The 23,251-nt window shown below is 60.8% G+C and overlaps 1 protein-coding gene across 1 annotated transcript in view; it reads right to left on the bottom strand.

Moving 5' to 3' along the window:
- Nucleotides 1-895: 895 nt before the first annotated feature.
- Nucleotides 896-23,251, bottom strand: part of RASGRF1 (Ras protein specific guanine nucleotide releasing factor 1) — a 94,893-nt gene continuing 72,537 nt past the window's right edge. The window contains exons 20-27 of the mRNA XM_026510612.3: nucleotides 21,394-21,454; nucleotides 18,307-18,410; nucleotides 16,803-16,887; nucleotides 14,062-14,259; nucleotides 10,400-10,479; nucleotides 4,576-4,693; nucleotides 3,561-3,629; nucleotides 896-988 (exon numbers count right to left, since the gene is read on the bottom strand). Of these exons, the coding sequence (XP_026366397.1) occupies nucleotides 896-988; nucleotides 3,561-3,629; nucleotides 4,576-4,693; nucleotides 10,400-10,479; nucleotides 14,062-14,259; nucleotides 16,803-16,887; nucleotides 18,307-18,410; nucleotides 21,394-21,454 (808 nt within the window). The remainder of the gene's footprint in view (nucleotides 989-3,560; nucleotides 3,630-4,575; nucleotides 4,694-10,399; nucleotides 10,480-14,061; nucleotides 14,260-16,802; nucleotides 16,888-18,306; nucleotides 18,411-21,393; nucleotides 21,455-23,251) is intronic.

Genomic DNA, 23,251 nt, shown 5'->3' with positions numbered 1-23,251 from the left:
GACTGCAGTGTGTGCGATAGAAACACTCGGGGGCTGGCTCCCTAGTTCTATAGTGTGGTACTATTTTCACAAAGCAGACAGACTCAGAGCATCTCAACGTAAGCTGTAGTGGCCGTTGGGCAGCTAAGAGAGGAGGAGTGACGTGTTCTGTGTCCCCGACTTGCAGCGAGCGCGGGGCCGCGGTCGTTGGAGGCGACGCGACCTTGCGCTGTGACTCCGTTTCCTCGGGACGTGCCAGGGCCGCGTCCGGGTTCGCGGAGACGGCTGCTCATGCTACCTGGTGTGAGTCCTAGAGCGAGGGGCGCGCGGGGCCTGCGCGAGGTGGCAGCGCTGGTGTCGCGGGGCATGGTTCTCGGTGGACAGGACGCCCCTCCGTCCAGGTTACTGGGGGACGGGGGAGCCTGGACCCCTGTGATTTTGGCTGAAAAAGCTGCTTTGGAAATTGGCATCACCGTCAGCGGGGAGATCTGTGAGTGACTGGACTTCAGGGTGCGGTCCCCTCCCGCCTCCCCCCACCCCCCAGTTAGAACAACTACATGAGACATGCTGGGAGGACGCCCGGGGCGGGGGGCGCGCAGCCCGGGGGCCCGGGCCGGGGCGGGCCGGAAGCAGGAGGGTGCCCTGGCTCGCGTCCGCACGGGGTCTGTCCCCCCTTCCGAGAGAGTGAGGGGCCAGGAAGACTTGGACATCGTCGTTGGAAAGAACCAGGCGCTGCGGGATGCGGGGAGGGGCGACATCGGGAACGGAGCCGAGACGCCTATTCCGGTCTACAGGAATCTAAGAACGAGAACGGACTGGTGTTCTTGGAGCAGCACACACTAGAGAGGAGAACTCAGGGACCAGACAACTATGTACAACGTCACACAGCGCGTGTCCGGGGAGCGGCCGGCCCGGCTCAGGTGGGCAGCTTGGGCTCCATGCGCAGAGAGGACTCGTACAGGCTTTCCTCGTCCATCACGAAGGACCGGTCCAGCAGGTACTGGGTCACCTGAGGGGAGGAAGACACAGAAGGAGAAGTGGCCGCGGGCCGTGGGGCCCCCGGGACACCTGACGGCGGATGCGGGGGCCCCAGGGGGCAGGTCCTCCGCCGGGTGGCCAGGCCGGTGCGCGGCGCTAACAGGCCTCACGCAGCGTTCTGTCTTCGTGTTGTCTCGGTATAACCGTTAACATCGTCCTGACAGTAACGCCAGGTCGTGGGCGGTCAGCATGACCCTCGACTGCTGTTTCTTTGGCGGAACGCTAGATGAAGTATGTGGGGCTTTTTATTTTTTAAAAGATTTTATTTATTTGAGAAAGAGAGAGAGAGACCATGGAGCAGAGGGAGAGGGAGAAGCAGGCTCCTCACTGAGCAGGGAACCTGATGCGGGGCTCGACCCCAGGACCCTGAGATGAAGGCAGATGCTTAACTGACTGAGCCACCCAGCTGCCCCGATTTTGGGCTCCTGTTTTTGAAAAAAAAAATCGACCTTGCCAGGTGTAGAATCCGAGTGGTGGGTGTCTGGGTTTTCCATGTTCTCTCAACGTGTCTTTATGTTGCGAAGATAGATTTAGACGTTCGGCTGACAGAGCGCCGAGCCGCTGCACCCCAAGAGAGGAAAGTGGAAACGGCTGTGTGAGGGCCGGGCTCCCCGTCTGGCCTCGCGCGGCTCACCCCGCGACCAGACCTTGGACGGGACAATCAGGAGGACGCAGGGCCTGCCGGACTCACTCTCCCCTCCTCCCCACGTCACAGGCTGGGTTCCTACAATTAGATGTGCCTGAGGGGCCAGAGCCCAGCTACCCCCCCGCCCCTGGGCAGCCCCAGCTTCGCCAAGCGTCTTCCCTAGGCTCGTTCATTTGTCAGCTGTTTGGAACCAAAGGTTCGTTTCTTTGCTCAGAAACCCAGGGCAGAAGGAAGAAGACATCGCAGGTCTTCCACCGTGTGGGGGAATCTGTGGTGGCGGCTAGAGCAAAGCCGGGTCTCGGCAGCGAGCGTCCTGGCTCCCGGACCCCGTGATACTGGGGGGAGGGAGCGGCTACCACGCTGGCTCCCAGTCGCAGACGCAGTGATGACTGTGCCCGACTCAGGCTCTCGGCGGCATCTCCGGGGTGGCCTCCCGGTGTCCCAGTCTAGATCAGCCCACATCCCCTGAGAAAGGCGTGAGGGAGGGTACGGCCGCGGGTCTTCCTCGCCCAGCTCCAGCCTCCCGCCGACACCCCTGTCCTCGAGCACAGAAATCTCGACCCTCAAGCCCCCCGGGCACCGGCGCAGGGATCAGCCAGTTCTCTCCATCACGAGCATGCTCGGGGTCGAGCTCCCCGCACAGCTCTGCGTCAGGGGAGACGGGCCGCCAACAGCACCCCCGTGACGCGGGCAGAGACAGGAGTCCGTAGCTGGTGACATTCCATGCGTCGGCACTCGAGGTGGAGCTTTGGAGGAAGGGCCCCGGGCCTGACCCAATGCCTGGCACGTAGCGTGTATCAGGAAGCATTTGTGGAATGACAGAATGAACACAGAGCAAGGGCAAAGGGGCCCCATCGGTAACCCACTGGTTTTTCTCAAAATCAGATTCTCAGAGGGCAAATCTGCTGCAAAGGAAAGTGAAGCTTGATTTTCTGGGGTGCGTGGGGGTCAGTCTGGGGCTGGACAGTCTGTGAGCCATGAGCTAGAAGGCTGAGGGGCTCTGGATGGGAGGGGACGGATCTCTGGGCAGAAAATAGGTCATAGGATCGGAAGCCAGAGTTTGGGTCAGCAAGCCTCAGTGACTTATCTGTAAAATGGGCACATGGTTCAGAGCGTGAAGGGAGACCAACACGCGGTCTTTCCAGATGCAAATTACACCAGTTCTGTAAGCTCCTTTCCTGGCTTCGCACCATCCTGAGGACGAGGTTCCGGACCCTTCCAGGAGCCCAAGCTCGCCTGGTTCAGGCCGGTCTGCTGCAGCCCCCTCAGGCAGGCCCCCCCCGCACGGACCTGCGTGGGTTCTCTCCCGCCCCGGCGGCAGCCGCCAAGGGGGAACCAACCTAGGTGACCATCGTGAGAGAATGGATCAAGGAGACGGGTCTCTGCGGCGCTAAGACAAATGGTCTCAGAGGAAGAAAAGGACTCGGAACGACGAGGTGTCCTGCGCGACATCAGAGGGAAAAAGCTCGGCCCTGCTCGCGTTTGCACGGAGATGGGGACCCCGCTGCCTCGGGATGGGGACTTGGTCGCTGGGGGGCTTTCCACCGCCTGCCCTCCCCAGCTGCGAACTGTGCAACTGGGGACCGGACTACTTTCAAGAAGACGTGAACGCTGCCTCCCTTGCCTCGGTGGGGGACCAGACAGGATCAGCGGCCACCCCGGGGCGGCTCAAAATCAGCCCGGCGCGGCTGGGTCAGCGCCCGCCGCTGCGTGAAGCCGGGAGAGCTCACCGCTGGTCAGGGGAATGGAAGAGGGAGGGCTTCCTGACAGGGCTGGCGTTTGAGCGGGGGCCCCGGGGAGCCCCGAGCAAAGGGGGTTGGACGTGGAGGGACAGGGAGGACGGAGGGGTCCGGACCGAGCGCCTGCGTGAGAGCCGCCGGGACGGCGGAGCGCTTACCTTCACCTGGTGCTCTATCTTGTACGCGGTTTGTTGGAACTGGCGGATCTCTCGGATGATGTGGGATATCTGCGGGGGGGGGGGGAGTCTGAGAAGACAGCTTGCTGTCTCCGCCCCCCCCCACTTCGCAGCACAGAAGGGGCACCGGCAGCCAAGCCGGAAGTCGCCTCCTAATCCACAGACACGTGGCCTCCTGGAAGCCCCACCCAGCAGCAACCTGTTCCCACAGGTGAGACCGTCAACACTCTACAGGCTGCCGGTGCCAGTGAGAGACACGGCTCGTCCCATCAGTGGGGCAGGCGGACCATCATCCCGAAGCAGCCCCCGCTTCTCAGCAGAGGTCAAGGCCCCGGCCACGTGCTGAGTGCCCGCCGTGGGCAGGCGCCCCGAGAGGGCGTGTGACAGAGAAGCCCTTCGAGGGAAGGAAATCTTTGGCGGAAGCCCACCGCCCGGCACCAGTCCGAGGTCCCGGGAGATGCCAGACGGGCCGGCTACGACTCGGCCCCCACCCCTCCCAGGCCCAGCAATCTCGGGGCAAATCTGAAACCTGCTCGCCTGTGCTCAGGACGTGCTGCGGTCATGAATTTGTTGGGCCCCACGAATTTAGTGTTCATATGGACAGTAAAAGAAGGGGTGCAGATAAAGGGACAGACCTCGGGTTGTACAGTCGCGGCTCTAGACCCAGAGAGCGCTGCCCTTCACCTGCAGGGTGATTGTGGGTTGGTCACTGGCCTCCCCCCCGCCCCGTCCCCCCGAGTTTCAAGCTGTTCGTCTCTGGGGTGGGGCATGCCGCTCCAGGAGTACCCACCCCTCCGCCTGCGGGCATCATCGGAGGGAGTGCAGTAAGGCCGGCTCGGGCCTGCCGCATGCAGCCTGCGCCTCAGGGGGAGCCCTGGCCCACGTTGGAGGAGCCAGACGCAGGCTTCCGAGAGCACGTGCCCGGTGGAGCAGGCCCGGTGGCCCTGGGACTCGGGTCTGGGCTTGGACGCCCCCCCGCGCCGGCTGGGAAACTCACCATTCTCATCTTGGAGAAGTTGACCAGGCCGTCCTCCGTGTAATTGGGCGTCCCCTCTTCGATGAAGGCCAGGTCGGTGAGGTACATCCCCAGGTAAGGGACACAGGGTGGGTCACAACTTGGAAGCAAATGGCATTAAACAAGAGTTTTTCATTTAGACACACGAGCCTCTGCTAACATAGGGCCCCCTGCACGCGTCTTGCTTTGCTGAGGGCAAAGGGATTTCTCTTCTCGAGAATCCCGGGACCTCTCGGGCCCGAACTGGCTCTGAGGGTCAGTCCTGTGGGGTGATGGGGTGACATGGTATCAGTGGGGCCCGGGGCGTCCCCACCAACGGTCCCCTCCCTCCTTGAGCCACAAAGCCCTCCCCTACCTCTCCAGCCCGTCCTGGATGAGCCCCCCTTCCCCGTCTCTCCAGTGAAACTCTCCATCCAGTCCTGCTCCACTCACTCCGCAGCCCCTGCCCCATTCCGCCAGCCATGGTACGCAGCCCCCCAGCGTCCTCCTGCTGCTTGACACTCCCTGCCTCTACTTCTGGCCCCCCGGACGTCCTGCCCCCCAAGCACAGGGGTCCTCTGAGGTCCCCCTCCTGCAGGAGGCTTCTGGGCAGGGGGTTGGGGGACAGTGCCCACGACAGGTGACTTTTGGGGGAGCATTTTTGGGAGATGGGGCCCAGGAGTGATGGACCACACCTCCTGCTTTGTGGCTCTGAAGCAGGGGCTTTGGTTACGGTTTTGTGGTGACATCTTCCCACGCCTCCGGGTGGGGCAGGAAAGGGGCCGATTTTGTGATGGGTCCAGCGGCCCCCACGTTCCGGCAGAGCTCCGGGGAGCGCCCTCAGGGGACCCTCACGGCGTCCCGGGGCCTCCTCTCAGCTCAGCACACAGATGCAGGGAGCTCTCTGCACGTGCCTGCAGGTGTGGCTGACCCGCTTCCTAGACCCTCTGACCTTCGTCTCCTCGAGGCCACATGGCAACCTGCCAGTGTAGAGGGAGGTGAGGCGGGGAGGACGGGGTGGGGGGCAAGGACAGACACCCAGCCTCTGCCCCTCGCCTGCTAGGTGTGTGACCCCGGCCGGTCTGCCGGTCCCGAGCTCCCCCCACACAGCGGAGCGGGTCCCCAAGGCCGTTTTAGCTGCTCCGAAGGGGCGTTTGGGTGATGCCCGGACACTATTAAACGACACTGATTCCTGCGGTAAGAAACACCAGATTTTCATCTGGTGGTAGAATGGCCTGGATGCTTTCTGACACTGGCCATTTCCGCCCCCGCTTCTTCCTTTTTAAACAAGTAGCAGCAGGTCTCAGGATCGAGTGTTGGCAAATACCGGGATCCCGGCCAGAACTCGGTAACGTTTTGTTTCCGCTGCGTCTCCTTCCAATGCTAGCCTGTTTTATGGCAAGTAAGGTGGTTCATTTACTGCCCTGGTATCGTTCTCCTTCTTAATTACACTTATTTTGGGGGAAAACGTGAGTTACTCATCAGGAGACTGCTAAGGGTGTGTAATTACAGCCAGCATGCGGGTGGGGGGTGGGCCCTGGAGCCGGGGGGGGGGGCAGGGGCAGGACAGTTGTTTTTTGAACTAGGTCTTGACTCTTTCTTGAGTGTTGAAAATAATTTAGCAAGTTGATTGATCATATTTTTTAAAAATGAAAAAAAAATCAGAAGTAGAATCAAAGAAAACATCTGAGTTCATTGCATGGACCAGACATAATCGTTGTTTTGCGAAGTTTCCGTACACGCTATGCATGTATGCATTTCTCTATATATGTGCATACATACATACATACATATATATATTTTTACTGTAGGTCGTGATCAAAAAAAAGGCCGGACCCGTACGGGTCACCGGCAGGTATCTCTGGGTCCCACCGGACACACAGTCTGTGACAGTTCAGGCCCAGCTTTCCACGTCCTGCCTGTCATCCTGTGAGTCTGAGGCACAGGCTCGGGGGTGGATGGGGACACAGTTCAAAGATGGAGGAGGAACTCCGGGGCCCGTAGGGGGTGGCAGCTTGCTGGCCGGTGGTCTCTGACGGGGCTTCCCAGCTCGCCCTGCTGGTTCCACGGGTGACTCGGTAACCCGAGGCCGAGAAGCACCTCTTGTCGGGGATGGAGGGGGGAGGGGGAGGGAGGCCGCGTGGCCGTGGAGTGTTCCTGGAGACCTTGTGGGGTTGCTGACTGCCCAGACCAGGGGGGAAGATCGGGGTCCTCTCCCATGGGTGGAGGCGGATTTCCCTGACCTATTTACCGAGGCTCACGAGCCGGCTGCAGCGACACGGCCCATGTGCAGGTTAGTCACCGGCACGTGGCACCGCCGGCCCCGTTACCACTCCGTCCCTGGTCACTGCTCCCCAGTGAGGTGCTTCCAGGGGGGGCCCAGGGAAGAGCACGCACGAGTCCTTCAATCACGTGCACGCACACCGAGTCCACACACACAACCAACAGCCAACCCCAGAGCCGTGCCGGTCCCTGTGTGGGTGGCCGGCGTGGAGTGGCGGGTCGGGGCAGGTGTGCGGAGGAGAGGGCCGGTGGAGGGTCCCCAGAGGGCGCCCCTGTGTGGGGACGGAGCCCCGGGAGCAGCTGAAGGAAAGGCAAGCATGCTGGTGGCCCTGACGTCTGGCTAGCTGTGCGCTTTCCCCGTGGACAGCTCGGTCCCTCTCGGGTGGGGTCCTGCCCCATCACAAGAGCTGATCTGGGGTGGCTTCCTCTGCTGACAACCCCTCACGTGCCCATGCCTGGTGTTTTAGGGAAAACAGAGGAAAGTGCCCCACTTTCCGGTCTAAACGCTGCCTCTGGCCTTCTGGGCGGTGCCTACATGGGCCTTGCCTGTCAGTGTTGGTTTGGGGTTCCCGACTGGATGTTTCTTTCCACCAAGAAATTTTCGATGATGTCAAGGAGATGACAGAGGTCACGGGGTACCAGCAACTGAAAGTCAGATGCGGCTGCCCCGTGGGCTTGCCACCGAGGGGTCGCCTCTCCCTTCTCCCTCCTCTGCCCTGCCCCGGTGGGGGATGGGCCACTCTCCCAACGCTCTGCTGCCTCTGCTTAAGGACCTCCCCTCCTTCCCAGGGAGGGTGTGAGGGGCACTCAGGCTGGGCTGTGTGGCCCCGAACCCCGGGGGCCAGGGTCCAAACCTCTGGCACGTGGTGCAAGAAATTAAGGTACTCAGATTTTGGGGAAAGAACTGCCGTGGGGCAGGAGTGGGGGTGGGGCTCGGAGTCCAATCTTGTTTCTGCCGCCTGGACACTAACTGCTCTGCCATCTCGTTAGCGGAAGACCAGCCTTTGCTGGGTGGTCACAGGCAGAATCAAGCTGGGGAGAGGTAGTTGGTATGTTGGAGCCCCTGGACTCCTCATATATCCACGGGTGGATGGATTTTCACCCCGTGAGGGGGGTCCGGCGAGGGGCTGGTGGTCAGCTAGCCCACTGGCTCCCCATGACTGTTCCTGTCCTTCTCTCAGGTAGCCGGGGGGCCAGGCTTTCTGGCAGCAGCCTGCCGTGAAAGCCGGGGCCCCGTGGTCCTCTACCAGAGGGCTTCCTATCCAAATTAAAGTCAATGTGCAGGTAGGCCAATGTGTGCTGGGTTAAGATTAGACGGGGTGGGCAAAACCAGAACTGACCCCAAAAAGGCTGGTGACCAAATTTTACTGACGCATTAGATCTCAGCCAAATCCTGTGGCTTGGAGCCGTGGGAGGCTCTGATGGCCGGCAGGCTGACAGGAGGGACAGTCTCACAGGTTCTCAAGGGGGTGGGCTTGGGGAATGAGCAGGGCAGGAAAGGTCATGCTGAGGGTGTCTGGACAGGAGACAGGTGCACACACCAAGACCTGTAGGTGGACTCGGGGGCATTTAGGGGGTGGCTGAGGGGAGGAGGGGTAGGCTGTAGGGGAAGTCTTTGCTGGTAAAGGTAATAGGGCCACTCATTGACATAGTGTTGTGGGCTGGGACCCACACGGTAAGACTCAGCACAGCTCCTTGTCCGGGTCACCAGCTGTGCCCACAGACTGCCACTGTCCCATGCCTGGTGAGACGGACCACAGGGGTTCACACGCCATGGCTCTACGGGAAAACCACAGTGCCTCCGGAGAAGGGGCGCCAGACATGTCTGCCCTCTGTCTCCCCAATCTCTTGGTCCTCCGCAGGGCTTGGCCCACGTGTCCATAAAGCAAGAACCTGGTTTGCACGAAGGTCTCAGCCCCCAGAATGCTCGGTGACCCCGCGGCCCGGCCGCCCCCGCGTGGCAGGGAGCAGAGGCGCCTGGGACAGGAGCTGACACAGGCTCACAGGGAAGAGGGGAGACAGCACGGGGACTGAGACAGGACAGGGGCCGTGGAGGCAGCGGTGGACGGACAAGGAAGCCATGGGAAGGAGACAGATGGAGGGGCGCCTGGGGCGGGAGGACAGGTTGGTGCATGCACACTGGGGCAGCCCCCACAAGCACAGCCCATGGCGGCTCCGGGGAGCCCAGGCACCAGACAGACGGCACAGGTGTGGGCGGGACATCTGTCTGAGGACATGAACGCGGAGATGAGTACAGCAATGGTACATAGAGCTGGCAAAGGACGGGCCGGGAGCGGCGGGGGGGCAACAAGGAGGGCAGACGGGGCTGGGGTGCATGGGGCATCTGGGCCGCCACCTAGGGCTGGGGGTACGGGCCTGCCCCATCCCCAGGCCCTGGGGGCAGTGACTGTGCGAACCGCAGGACAGCAGGACAGGCGCTCATGGGTTCTGAAAGGGGCCAGGGCCCCGGGGTGGCCCAGGCTCTCTCCACGGGGTGCAGGGAGGAAAGGGCGAGGCCATCCCTGCGAGGCCCATGGAAGGACGGCAGAGACCAGTGCAGTGGCCCGAAGCACACGGCTATGGGTGACCGTGAGCCCGCCGCACGTGAGTGTGTGGCCATGGTGGGTACAACGGGCTGGGGCTCTACTGGGCTGGCACAGCTTGCCGGGACCTGCACGGGAAGTGGCCTGGGGCAAATCACGGAGCCCCGGCCTCGCAGGCCCCTCTGTGCCAAGGCCCGGCTCTGTCGCCATGGCCGCCAGGGCCTGGGTGTCCTCAGCCTGAGAAGTAGGACAGGACAGTTGCACAGTGGTGGTTCTCGGGGGGGGGGGGTGATTTTGCCTCCCGGGGTGGTCAGCAAGGACCGGAGGCAGTTTTGGTGGTCAGAACCTGGGGAAGGGGCACTGGCATCTCGTGGGTGGAGGCCGGGGATGCTCTAAACATCCTACAGAGCACAAGACGGCCCTCGACACAGGACGATCCTGGTCCAATGACAAGAGAGCAAACAGCAAGGGCAGCTGGGGGAGCTCTGCAAACAGTAAGGTGCGGCTGGGGGAGCTCTGCAAACAGTAAGGTGCGGCTGGGGGAGCTCTGCAAACAGTAAGGTACAATTGTTGCAAAAACTGCGTTTTTTTGATTCCAAGATGCCATTTTCTGTACAACGCACTCTTGTTTTGGGAACTGATTCTCAATAAAAAAAGGAAACACAATCAATGAAATAAACACATTGACTTTAGGGCACATCCTGACGTCAGAAATCCTGAAACGTGGGGACAGTGAGCACGTCAGAATGGAGGCATCCAGCCTCAAGCTCTCGGGCTCAAGGGACGCCAGCGTCCTTCCCTCTCCTCTCGGGGGAAATGCCTCTGAGACCCTGGGATTTCTCTGCCAGACCACGGAGGACAGAGCCGACCCACCCTGGAGGTCTGGGGTGCCTAGGGGTCTTGTGGACGGATGGACGGACGGACGGACGTGGCCCGTGAATGCCTCCGCAACGCAGCTCTACGATTTAAGCAGTAATGGTGACAAAAGGACACACACTTACTTTTTCAGAGCTTCTCGCAGATTCTTAAATCTGCCCTCTGACGATACAAGCTTTTGGAGCTTGTCAATCAAAGCTTTTGTCTAGAAAGAATCAGAAGCATTTACTAACACGCGGCACGCACTCCATGGGCTGCCCTCGGGGCTCCGGAACCCCCTCTGCTCTGCCCGAGTCCGGGGCCTCACCCCCCAACTCCTGAAGAGTGAGACACGGACCCTCGTTCTGCGCGTCCGTGAGCACACGCACCCTTCAGAAACACAGAAGTGGGGCGTGGGGGACCTGGGCACCCCGAGACTGGGGGGTGGCGGTGGGACTCGGCAACTGTAAGGAGCCCCGTCAGGGCAGGGACTTTCTCGCACACTGAACCCCAGGGATGCAGCCAAGGGATACGCCTTCAGCTGCGGCTCTCAGGACCCCACACAAATACAAGAATCGAGAAGATCATGCCTTGCCGGGCAAGAGCCAGCCCCTGGCCGAGGGTCCCGTCTGCTGCACGTCAGGCTGGAGACTGGTGTCTGCCTACGTGAGGCCGCCCTGGGTCGGGCTTGGCGCTCCTGTCCCTGCATGGCCGGGGAGCCCCTGTGCCTTGGTGGCCCCCAGCTCCCTCATTCACCCAACGGCGAGGGGGTCTAGTGAGCCAGCTCCCATCCTCAAAGTCCAGACCGCGGCCGAGGGGACACTGGCCACAGCCCCTGAGCTTTGGGCCAGACGTTTTCTGAGGAATCTGCCCACAGAAAACGACAGAGTGTTCCTTCCGATGGGAGAAGAGACCACGTGTGCTCCCCCAGGGGCACGGCGGGCAGAGCACCCGGTTCAGGCTGCTCCCTGACTGGCGAGAAGCCCCGTGACCAGTTTGGCCTGACCCCGCTCCAAGCAGAAATGTGTTCTGGGGCCGGTGAAAGAGACACATGTAGCCAAGGGCACAGGATTCTGCTTTCCCCCGAGATGGCTGCCCTCCCGTGTCTGTCCTGAAGCCCAGACGCCCAGGCCACCTCCACCCCAGCGTCTCAGCTTCCCCCCTGCACTTTTCCAGAGTTTTCTGTCCAGAGCTGCTGCCTCGCTCCTCTTTCCCACCCTCCTGTGGAGGAAGGACCTGAGGCATGAGGCCAGATGCGGGGCCGAGAGTCCTGGGCCAGGGGCCTGGCTGGGCACCGCGACCAGCCTCAGCGGGCCCACGGGCAAGACAGGACTCCTCTCCGAGCACTGGGTCTCCATGCTCACATCTGGAGAATGGGAGGGTAGGCCCGGGTGTTCCCTAAAGGCCACAACAGTTCAGATGTCCCGGGACCGTGGGCCCCACAGAAGCGGATCAAGAGGCCCCGGGGGCCGCGTAGCTCTGGGCGACGTATCACCCGCCAGCGGTCGTGAGAGCCTAGGGGGGATGTGCTACGTGAGGGGGTTTGGGGTATACACTTGGGGCCAATCTGTGGCTCTGAGATGGGTACGCTCTGATTCCTTCCACGTCTCTGTTCCTCTGGGGTGTCACTCTGTCCAGGAAGGAGCTTTGCCACCTGAGAGACCACTGGGTTTTCCCAGCCGCTGCTTAAAAGAGTGAGTTCGGCTTGAAGCAGCTCAGTGTCTCGTGGCGGGGCCAGGAGCTCAAGCGGCCCCAGGCCCCCGGGATCTCGGGCGTCCCTGTTGGCGGGCAGAAATACGGGGCACTTGGAGTAGGTCGCCGAGACCAGACACCAAGCGAGGAGCCTTGGAAGTGGTGTTGAGAACAAAGATGACCACAGAGCCCCCTGAAGGTCCTCCCTTCCTGTCCGTCAGACAGAACGCTTCTGGAGGCCAAGGCTGCCCCCTCCCCAAGAGGCCCCGAAGTATCATTAGCCAAAAAGAGACTTCTGTTCCTACGAGAATGCAACATCCTCCGGAGGGGAGACACACAGATCTGTGAGTCATCTGCACCTCGAGGGGGTCCCCTTTTCATGAGGATGGGGCAGGGGATGGGAGAAGAACAGGGAAACGGAGCCAGAGGTCCCCACCAAAGCCTGACCGCTTGGCTCTTGCACGGGTGGCCTGCCCTTGGAACCAATGCTTTCCTGCTTCGGGACAGCACATTCAAGCAAGTGATGAAAACTCGTTTCAGGCCTGCTAAGAACCGTAGCCCTTCGGGTGGGTCTCAAGTATCCACAGGACACCTGCAGAGGGACAGAGACCGTCCCTGGCTGGTGCGGGCCAGGCACCACACAGACGCACAGGGCACAGCAGACGTGCTGGGAGAAGCCAGCAGGGCCCAGCCGGCCACAGAGCGGGCAGGCCTGCGTGCACTTTCGGAGACACCTCTGACGTCTGGACCCAGGTCCTGAATGGCATCTGAGCTTCCTAACTGCCTTCCATCCGCACTCTCCTAAGAGACTGGAAGACTTCGAGGTGGTCCAGGTGGTTCCCTCCCAACTCCAGACCAAGGGTGATGCTGGGGAACGAGGCCAAGAGAGTCACGGAGGCCCCAGTGTGGTGGGAAAGTGGGGCTGGTCTGAGGGCAGAAGAAAGACGCGGACCTGGAACGGGCCCTCAGACTCCGCCGACAGCCCCGCCTAAGCCCTGACAGGCCAAACCAGCCTGGATGCCCCGGGGGTCCCAGCGCCCTGTGCTACGCACGGCCAGATGTGCCTACAGGCCTGAGCTCCCGAGCCCTAGCCTCTGATCTTAGCAGGAGCCCCTGACAGTCCTTGTCCTAGCCCTGACGTGTCTGTGCGTGAAGAGGCAAGAGGCCCAGGCTTGCCGGGAGCAGAGCCATCCCTGTAACATACTCAGGCTCACTGTCACCTGGGGCCAGAGTGACCAGATGTGGGGAAGGCAGCGTCCCAGGCCTTCCCGGTTTGGCTGCTTAGCTAAGGAGGAGGAATTCATGGACCAGCTGCTCCCTGCCTGGGTGGGGGCAGGATCGTGACCTGCCATTGGCATGAGGATGGTGGGGGGCAGGTCATAAAGAGAACACTGAGGGGGACTCAGTTTTCAAATCCAGAATGGTCCAGATGAGACCTTGGGCCCCACAGAGCCCACCGAGCTGTAGGACCACAGACACTGCTGCCAAGTTATTGGTGCCTTTAGAGGCTCGCTCTGCCCTTCGATGGTGCCCGTCCAGCCTCCTGCACACGTTATCCACCACGTGCACCAAGGAGGTGGCCCCACTGTGTGCTCCTCTTAGAGCTGCCCCCTCACGACCTCAGTGTAGGGAACTTTATTCCCAAGGAAGAATCCACATCTCAGAATCATGTTCTGAATGAATAAAGATCAAGCCCACGTTTAAGATCACCGACTATCTCTGGTGGCCAGAAGGACTGGTGAGGCTAGAGTCCTGGGAAGGAACTTGCAAGACCGTCTGGCCACCGTCTCGGCAGCCCTGCAGATCCGGATTGGCATCAGCATGAAGCCACCACTCTTGTCCCAACTCAAGGAGAAGAGCCTTGGGACCAATCGTCACTGTCTTACACGTCCTGCTTTGGAGTATTCATTATTCAAGTGGAATTAAAGTCCCGTGGGTCCCAGTGCCACATGCGTGGGCCCGATACCTGGTCCCAGGTGATATAGGAGAAGAGGTTCTCCAGGGAGTGTTGGCCCTCACCCTTTCCTTTGCCCACATGTCCACCAGAGGACAGCACTCTGGTGTCCCAGCCCAGCCCAGCCCCAGGCAGGCAATGGTGCCAGCTTCCCACCCGCACCTGCTTGGAGACTTTGAGCCACGTCTTTTTCAGCCGGAATATTGCGCTCCGGTTCATGGACGAGGTGATCTCCAGCACAGCATTATAGTTGTGTAAGCAGCGGCATATGTCGGCCACGGCCACCCACTTCTCAATGGCACTCACTCTTGCATTGATGTCTTCATTGCGGATGATTTCCGAAGCAATCAAGTTACTGATCTTTAAGCCCATGCAATAAGACAAGAAAAAATAAGAGGCATAAGTATTGCAAAGCTGATAAATCATTATCTTCAGATGCTATGGTTGCCTGTTTGAAAAATCCCAAGACAATGCTCTGGAACATTACAGAACAACTAACAAAGCTCATTAGGGTGGCTGGTTAAAGACAACATACAAAAATGAGAAGTTTTCCTATGTATTGGCCATACCAGCTAGAAAATACCATGAAAAAGATCTTCACAATTCCAATGGAAATGGGTTAGTTACCTAGGAACCTAAACTGCTGTGAACTTGGGAAGATCCTACATGCAAAAAATTTACCAAAGGTGTAAAGGTTTGAATTATGAAGAAAAAGATCAAATTCCCAAATGGGAATGTAAATATGCCATTTTTCAAAACTAACACGTGACTTTAATGCAATCCAAGAAACATGCAATGGGAGCTTCCTGAGAACCTGACGGAGTGACCCACGGTTCATCTGGAAGAATGAAGGAAAGCCAAGCTCTGTGACAGTCTCCAGCATTCAAATGGGGCTCGGAGAGGACCCGGGCTCCATGGCATCCTGGTCTCACATATAAATTCCCCCAGGAGACAGGCACATTCACAGGCACAAATCAAATGTGAGTGGGACCGGGGGCAGTCAGGGAGCCAGGGGGTGGGACCAAAGCATTGGTCCAAAGCATTCTTTGCAATTTCCTATGAATCTACAATTATTTAAAAAAAAGTAAAAAAAGACTACTTGTTATAAAAAATTAAGGTAATAAAAGGACATTTACAGATGAACTAAAAACTATAGGGCTTTATTGCCAAGACCTCTTCTCAAAAATAATTTCTAAAGGATGTACATCAAGAGGATGGATTATAAAGGTATTTAAGAATGGAAACCCCTGAAGAGAACCAGGAAGGAATGATAACTCAAAATAGTACATGTATTTCAACTCTTAATTACATTGATGTGATAAAGGTGTTTTTTTTTTCATCACAAATACTGAACCCAAAACCACTTTTACATATAAGTCATACAAATTTTTTTTTAAGAATTAGCTCAGGAGAATCTTCCAGAAGATAGAGAAAAATGAATATCTTATAACTTATTCTATGAGGCCCGTATAATCTCGATACCGAAACCGGATACGGACAATACAAGAAGGAAAATCACAGGGGCATTTATGTAACATCCCACGACCATGTTAACCTGTCCCTGGAACGTGAGCGTGGACACAACTATCCCAGAAAAATCTGCATTCCCTGCATCAGACCGAAGGGGGGAAACAGTAGGCCTGTCTCAAAAATGCAGAGAAAAAACTGTTGATAAAATTCATTATTTATCTGTGGTAAATACCATTAGCAAACAAGGAAAATAATTTCTGTAACCTGATAAGCAAACATCATCCCACACGGGGAAACAGGAGAAGCGCTCTAACCACCACCGAGATTCATTATCAACATTGCGCTCAACTCCGTCCTAAGGGGCTGCAGGGGTGCATGCGGGCAGCAGGGGTGCAGGCAGGACGAGGGCGGGTGCACTCCAGGCACCTCTGGCCCCTGTCCTCGTTCTGGCCCTGATGCTGGAGAGCCCAGTCAGTCCCACTCAATGAGGCAGAGAGATCGCAGGCAAAGGGCCAGAGAAAGATCTAGAAACAGTTGCGGGCTGTGACGGCCTCCGTCATGGAAGCACGCGTTCTGTGTGTGGCGGAAATGCTGGATTTGAAGAGAGATGGCCAGATGCCAGGGGGTGATGAGGACAACCCTCGGAGGTGGATTGCGTGGGTTCAAAGCAGGCTGTCCTGCTGTGTAACGGTGGGGATGGAATTGAACCCCCTTGGGCCTCAGTTTACCCGATCATAAAGTGAGAGAGACGGGGTTAAGCGAGATGGTGATGATGGCGCCCGCAGCACAGCGCCCGGCATGAGGCAAAGAGGCAGCTGACGCTTACTCGGTGTCCTGGCCGTCGGCTCGCCTGGGCCCCGGGCACACACTGGGGCGGGGAGGGCGAGGGCGGGTGTTTCCGGGACCCGCCCGCCTGCTCCACTTACTCTCTGCAGCCGGGACACGGGCCCCCTGTTCCGCTGCTCGTTCCCTACAGGGCTCCTCCCCCGAGCTGCAGGACGGGGGTCTCCCGCTCTTCCTCCCGGCGGCCAAGGAGCCTCCCCAATGCGGGCTGTGGGCCCGGGAGTCCCGGCCAGGCGGTCAGGACAAGCTGAGTCATGTGCTCCTGTGTCCGGCCATCACGGGCCTTCCCTGGTGTGATGAGTCTGCTCAGAGTGCCCTCGGGGCTCGTGCGAGGCCGGGAGCGGACGGCGCCCCTTGCTGGAGGGGGCGTGGCCGTGGGGATGTCGCTGGGACATGTCTTCCTCCAGCCAGACACTCATCAAGGAGACTCCAGGCATCTGCCCTTGGAGCCTGCGTCTCCTTGTGTCTACAACGTGGGCTAAGGGTGGGTGTGAGATTAGGACGCCTGCCACGCACCCAGCACCTCGAGGGTCCTGATGAAGCAAAACCCGGGAGAGAAAGGCACTGCCCCCCGGCCCCCCCAAACTCACGTCATTGAAATGCTTCGTGGTTTTCATGATGTAAGGGGTCCTTTCGTTCTTCTCCAGTTTCATCCAGCCTTGTCCAAAGAACTCCCTGCGGGAAGTAAGGAAACCCAGGGCCGATGAGCTTTGCCTTGCTCCGTTCTTTGCCTCGATTTCTCTGCTTTTTGAAAGGCCTTCGCTTCTCAGAGAGGAGCTTCCTGCAGAGCCCCAGAGAGGAAGGGACCCTGGGCTGGCGTCTAGCTCTGCCTGGCGTGGCTCAGGGCTCCGCGGCCTCATCTGTGCAATGGGACCGTGAGCACACTTCCCCACGGGGCTGCTGCCAGGCCAAGAGACTGTGTGGGAAGGCCCAGCATCTACCGTGGAGTGCAGAATCGGGGCAGGTCCCGTCCTGGAGCTCCTGCCTCACGGCGTGGGTTCCCATGTCAGACTCACCGTGCAGAGGCTGGTCTGCACACTAGGGACAGAGAGTAAGGAGCCCGCGGTCTGCAGACGAGGGACGGAGGGTCAGGAGCCCGCAAGCCAAGCCAGCTGAGCGTTCTGGTGAGGACCACCACATGGGAAGGCCACAGACCGTCTGAGCCTCCCCGGGGAAGCTCTGCATTTGGCAGGGACAGTGAGGGGACCCCGGCAGCGTGCTGTGGGCAGGAGGGGACTGAACTGTGTTTGAAAAGATTCCCTGCTTCTCCTCCCACAGGAGCCCATCAGGAACAACCAGGCTTCACCAGGAGACGTGGCAGGTGTCTGAAATGCCGCCACCCTCTACCCGGTGACGGCCGTCGGGAGTTTCTGGAAAGCAGAGACCCAAAGCCCTACAGCGGTTCAGAGCCTCAGATCCGGAGATTCCAGCTTTGGAAAACTATTCTTGGACGGCTGTCAGAAACTCACAGAAACACTTCGTTGCAAGGAGGTCTCCCTGAGCTTTAGATACAAATGTGAGAACTGAAAACAGCCCCGTGGCTTCGCGCACTGTTGGGGAATCCCGTGCACTTATTACGGTGCTGTTAGCGAGCGCCAGTGGCACGCTGTCGGCCGGGGAAGGGGGGAGGCGTGAACTCATCTAAAGAGTGTAATTACAAGGAGCCGCTGGGGGTGACTGACAGTAGCCCACCAGAGTACGTGATGCCAGGCCTTGGGGCTTCTTCAAGATCAGAGCTGCCCCGCCCTCTGCACCTGGGGCGCACGGGCGTGCACGCTCACGCACGCGTGTGTACACACTCTCACACACGCGTGTGCATATATGCTCCTTCGTCCACACATACCCTCCTCTAGAGCTCTGGAGCAGGAGCGCTGAGCTGGAGGTGCTTCTGGAAGAGCGTGTGTGTCTGCGTGGGCGCGTGTGTGCAGAACTTGGGGCCAGGGGAGAGGACCCTCCTGCACCCCGCGAACGCACACACTTCTGCTCCCCTGCCGAGAAGGCACGTGGCCCTGCAAGTCCAGTGCGTGGGTCCGCGGAGGCACCGAGGCCGCTGCAGGGGGCGAGGGGGAGGGCCCGGCACCCGCGCCCACTCACTCGTAAGGGATCTTCTTGAAGACCAGGTGGTCCAGCAGGGTCAGCTGCTCCGCGATCTCCAGGGCCGAGTGGTTTTCGAAGGGCTCTGCCTTCACGCCTTCCGCCTGAGGGGAGCGAGTCCTGGGTTAGGCCCTCCCGGGTTTCTGGCCGCGTCTCTGATGTAATCTTGGCCTGGGTTCTGGTGAGCGGGCGAGGGAAGGGGACGGCGGGAGCCAGGAGCCCCGTCCGCTGGGCCCGGAGCGTGTGCAGACCTGCGCTCCGTGAGTCAGTGCTCACACGGCATGGAGGCTACCTCGTCCCAGCCAGGACCGAGACCGCAGAGGCTTCCAGAGGACCATGACTGGCTCACGTCACTCGGCAGGAAGTGGGCCAACTAGGCCTGGAACCCCGGCTGTGACTCCCAGGCTCCCAGTGACCTGTCACCTCCCCTCGGGCTCTGTCTGGATCCATAGTTGTCTCCATAACATCTCCTTTGAAAACTCATTAGTGGGTGTGGACTCAAGGTGTGATTACCTCCCGGGGTGCCCAGAAGAGGGCTGTCTGGACTTCGTTTTGGGGTTCCCATGTTTCTGGCCCCCAGGGACACCGTGGGCACCACCTTTACGGGTGTCCACCTCCTGGCCCCCCCTTGGGAAACACTTGCCAGGGGACCAAGGTCCCGGTGGCAGGGATTTGATCAAAGGTGGACATGGAGAGGCTGGTGTCCCTGCCCCAGAGGCCCCATGTCGGATGTGGGAAGGGACAGAGGGCGCTGGAGAAGACAGTGGAAAGAGCACCAGGGCTGGCCTTGGTAGTGGCCTGTGTCCATGAGGGAGGGGTCAAGAACGAGACTCACCCCGATCTCCAACTAGGCCACATGGGACAGAGGGGCCAGCTACACTGCCCAGAGGCCCCAGGGACTGGGCTGAGCCCCCAAAGCTGCACTGCTCACAAGGGGACAGGGCCCACCCCATATCAAGGGGGCAAGCCCTCCTGCCAGACTGTCTGCCTGCCTCCCTCCCCCCTCCCTCAGCGAATAGTCACTGAGGATCCTTGCTGGACACTGGACACAGAAGGACCAGAAAACCCAGTCCTGGGCTTCAGGGAGCTCCTGCCACAGGCCGGGGCGGGGACGGAATGCAGGAAAACAGGGAGGGTACCCACGCGGTCCCCCTGGCATGATGACCCCAGGCCAGAAGCCTGATGCAGCAGCGTGGGGCACGATGCCATCAGGGCACGACCAGTGGGGACACGGGGACAGGAGAAGCAGGTGCCACCAGGACACCAGGTTTTGGGGTAAGGACCCTCCCGGAGGCCTAGGATGGCTGAAATGTCAGGCCTGAGGGCCTGTGGCTGGCCTAGGCCGGGGACGGGCCCGTGGGGGTCGGCCGCAAGAAGGTGTGCTGGGCAGGAGCAGCGGGCGGCTCACCCTGCGCCCTCTCGGTCCCCAGCAGACAAGGGGGCCTGGAGGAGAGGCCGGAGGCACCGCTCCCCCACCTGCCATGGGGCTGTCAGTGTCCCCGCAAGCAGCCCTTAGGCTCTCTGGTGAGGCCGCTGGGGCCTCCTCCACACAGGAAGTGCCCCCACAGGCTCTCCGGGAACAAGTCAGGGCCGGAGGGCAGCTCAGCGCTGTTTTGTTCGGCAAGAGCCTCAGGATGTTTGCCAGGGAACAAGGGGCTCTCTGGCTCTTGAGGGCTCAACATTCCGGTTGGTCCCTGTTGGGAAACTGCTCCCCTGCGGGGAGGCGCCAGGAAGGAGCCCGGTCTCCCAGGGCTCAGCCAGCGTCCCCGCCCCAGGGGTCAGTGTGGTGTCTGTGCAGGAACAGCTCTCCTGCCCCAGGGCCCAGCCTCAGTGCCTCGCTCAGGAGCCAGGCTGTGGGCCCGCTGCAGGCAGGTGTTGCCCCGTGGGGGCCTCGCCCATGCCCAGGCCCCGGAGAGCCGGCCCCGGGAGCCGGGACGGGAGGGGAGCTGTGGGCCCAGGACCCGGCATCCTCAGTCCTCACACTGGGTATGGCAGCGACTGGAGGTCGATTAGCCAGTTTGGGAAGTGAGCCAGCATGGGGTGCGGGGAGGTCAAAACCAGTCTGCCGCGAGCTTCACTGGCCGCCGTGGTGGCGGGGCCCAGGACTCTGGGGTGGCTGTGGTGCCATGCTGGGGGGCACATCCCTGCCTTGGAGGAGGAAGCGGGCCCAGCCAGGCCCTGGGACCACACATCACTCCTTTCCACATGTGAAACGCCACCATGAGCTCGTATTCCTCGTGGCAAGCCCAGCGCTCCCCGGGGCACCCTCATTTCTGGGCGGGTGGCCAGCAGCACCCCGACTCCTCCGACTGAGGCAGCGTGGTGTGTGGACCAAGCTCTTGCTCTGGAGTTGGGACTGAGCCGAGCGCGAACTCCAGCTCTGACGCGACCCTGGGTGGGGATGTCACCTCCCCAGACCCCTGCTGCTTCATCTTGAACGCGGGGATGGTGGTGTAGACTTGCTGTTGATGAGAGCCTGGCAGGGGTCTGCGTGCAGGGGCCCATCAACCACAGCCAGGGCCCCGGACCACGCGGGAGCAGAGAACACGGCGCGGGGCCAGGGGCAGTGGCAGTGAGCAGAGGATGGGGAGAAGAGGGGGAGAGTTGTGACGGGTTGATTTTCCTCCCTCCAAAAAAGTTGTGCTGAAGTCCTCCCTGGTACCTGGGAACGTCCCCCGACTTGGAAATAGGGTCTTTGCAGATGCGCCCGGGTAAGAGGAGGTCATCGGGCTGGGTCCCAATCCAATAGGACTGTTGTCTTTACAAGAGAAGGGAGCTTGGGCACCGGGACAGACATGCTCCGGGAAGGTGATGCAAAGACACGCAGGGATGAGGACGGCCTGGAGCGAGGAGGTGGGGATCGGAGGCTCACGGCCATACGCCAAGGGCCGCCCAGAGCTCCGGGAAGCTGGAAGAGGCATGAAGGCCCCTCCCCTGGAGTGTCCTCCACCAACACCTCGCTTTTGACTCCTGTCCTCTGGAACTGCGAGAGGACGCATTGCTGCTGTGAGTCATGGCGCTCTGTTCCGGGCGCCCCGGGGAACCCGTGCGGGAGGGGACCGCATGGCCAGCGGCAGCCCGGCTCACCATCTGCGTGATCTCCTCCAGCGTGATCTGGTTGTCGCCCGGGTCCTCCTGGGTCAGAGTCCTAGGGGACGAGATGGCTCGATGAGCCCCGTGCAGCCCGTACCCCGCCTCACCTCCGCCCCCCCCACCCCCCCCCCATGCAGGGCCCGGTAGGCTGCCCGCCTCTGTGCTGAGCTTTCCCGTGCCGGAGCCCACTGCCCGTTTGTCACGGACGACTCCCTGATGGCCTGACCTTCAGGATTCCACTCCCTGACCCTCCTGGCTGGGTGAGGCCTCTCCTGGGGCTCCCTCAGCCCCGGTCTCCTGGTGTTGGGAAGGCTGTGTGCACACCTGGCCCCTGCTACCTGGGGGCTAGGGGCCCCTGCGACCTGGCGGCTAGGAGCTCCTAGGGCAGGCTGATGTCTGATCTGTCCACCCCCGTGGCTCGGACACCAGCACAGGGTGGGCCCGTGGCCAGTGCACGTTGAATGACAGGAGGAACACGGGGAAGGAACCCCAGGCCTGGGGGCAGAGTGGGCAGGAGAGCTGTGGAGCCTTCCAGAGGGAGGAACAGAGGAGGTGGGAGGCCCAGAGGTGGCCTGTGTGGGGAGGAAGGAGGCGGCCAGGGAGCACGGAGTGGGCAGCGGGCCGCGGTGGGCAGTGAGGGTGGACCCTGAGTCGGGCCACATGGCCCAGCCCCCACTGTGATAGCATGGTGACCGTTGAGGGAGGAGGAGACCGGGGGCCCGTGGGGCCTCGGCGGACAGACTCGGACCAACCAGACGTTTTTAGGTAACCTGACGGCCAGGTGATAGTCATAGAGAAAGCGTCCTGCCCCAGGTGCCACAGTTGGCCGTGGCGCGGGCGCCATTCCAAGCAGGGTCGCCCGAGCCAGCCTGCTGTCTTCGTGGCACCGGAGGCAGAGTCCTGCACGATGAAGGTGAGAGGGGCCTGGAAGGCCCTGTGGGACTCTGAGCCCGAGGGACTGACAGGGTCCGTGACGAGGGCCCAGGAAAGCAAAGTGCACAGTCTGGGCGGAGGGAGGCTGGAGACTCAGGCCGTGGACAGGAAGTGGCTGCAAGTCTGGGTCAGAGAGAGCGCCCGGGGACAGGGGGGCTAGAAGCCGGACCCTGAGCCCCGACAGCGGGGCAGGGCTGGGGGGCGCAGTCCAGGTCAGCCAGATGACAGCAGCGAGAGGACAGCGGGTCTGTGCCGACACCCACCCCCTGGGCTGCAGAAGCCTCAGCGTGACCTCACCCCTGCCTCACCCCGCCCTTGGAGTGAGTGTCGCTCACCCGTTTTATGGGGGAGAAAAAGAAGGCTGAGGAAGGGGACCTGCCCAAGGTCACGCAGTGAGTCACTCGCTGAACCAGCTCCTGACCCCTGACCTCAGCCCTGACCCCTGCCGTCCGCACCGGAGGAAGACGGACGAGTTTGGGGATGAACAATGTAACTCGTTTCAGACCTGCAGCCGCCCCCGGGCGCCCGCAGACAGGAGGGCGCCAGCCCGTCAGCACAGCTCTCGGCGGGGGCGCGAACCCTCCTTATCTGGCCGAGTGCTGGTGCAGCCCCCGGTGCCACGTGGCTTGTGACCGAGGAGCTGAACTCTAAATTGCGTTAAGGTAACAGCCCTGGGCGGCTAGCGGGGGCCACAAAGGGCGCCACGGACCAGCCAGCAGCTGGGGGTTGTGCAGGGAGAGCAGGCGTGGCTCCTGCCTCAAGGACGTTAAGGTCGGAGGGGAGGAAGGACACACGGACCGCCTGCTCGGGGGTCCATCTGCAGAAGCGGGGTGCGCGCCCCCCTCCCCCAGCGGCTCAGGGCTCCTCCCCCCGCACACCTGCCTGAGGCCAGCCTGCCTGGAAGGGCCCTCCATGGCTC

This window comes from Ursus arctos, unplaced genomic scaffold (assembly GCF_023065955.2).
Source record: "Ursus arctos isolate Adak ecotype North America unplaced genomic scaffold, UrsArc2.0 scaffold_28, whole genome shotgun sequence".
In the NCBI taxonomy this organism is placed as follows: domain Eukaryota; kingdom Metazoa; phylum Chordata; class Mammalia; order Carnivora; family Ursidae; genus Ursus; species Ursus arctos.
This window is presented reverse-complemented; position numbering and strand designations above follow the sequence as displayed.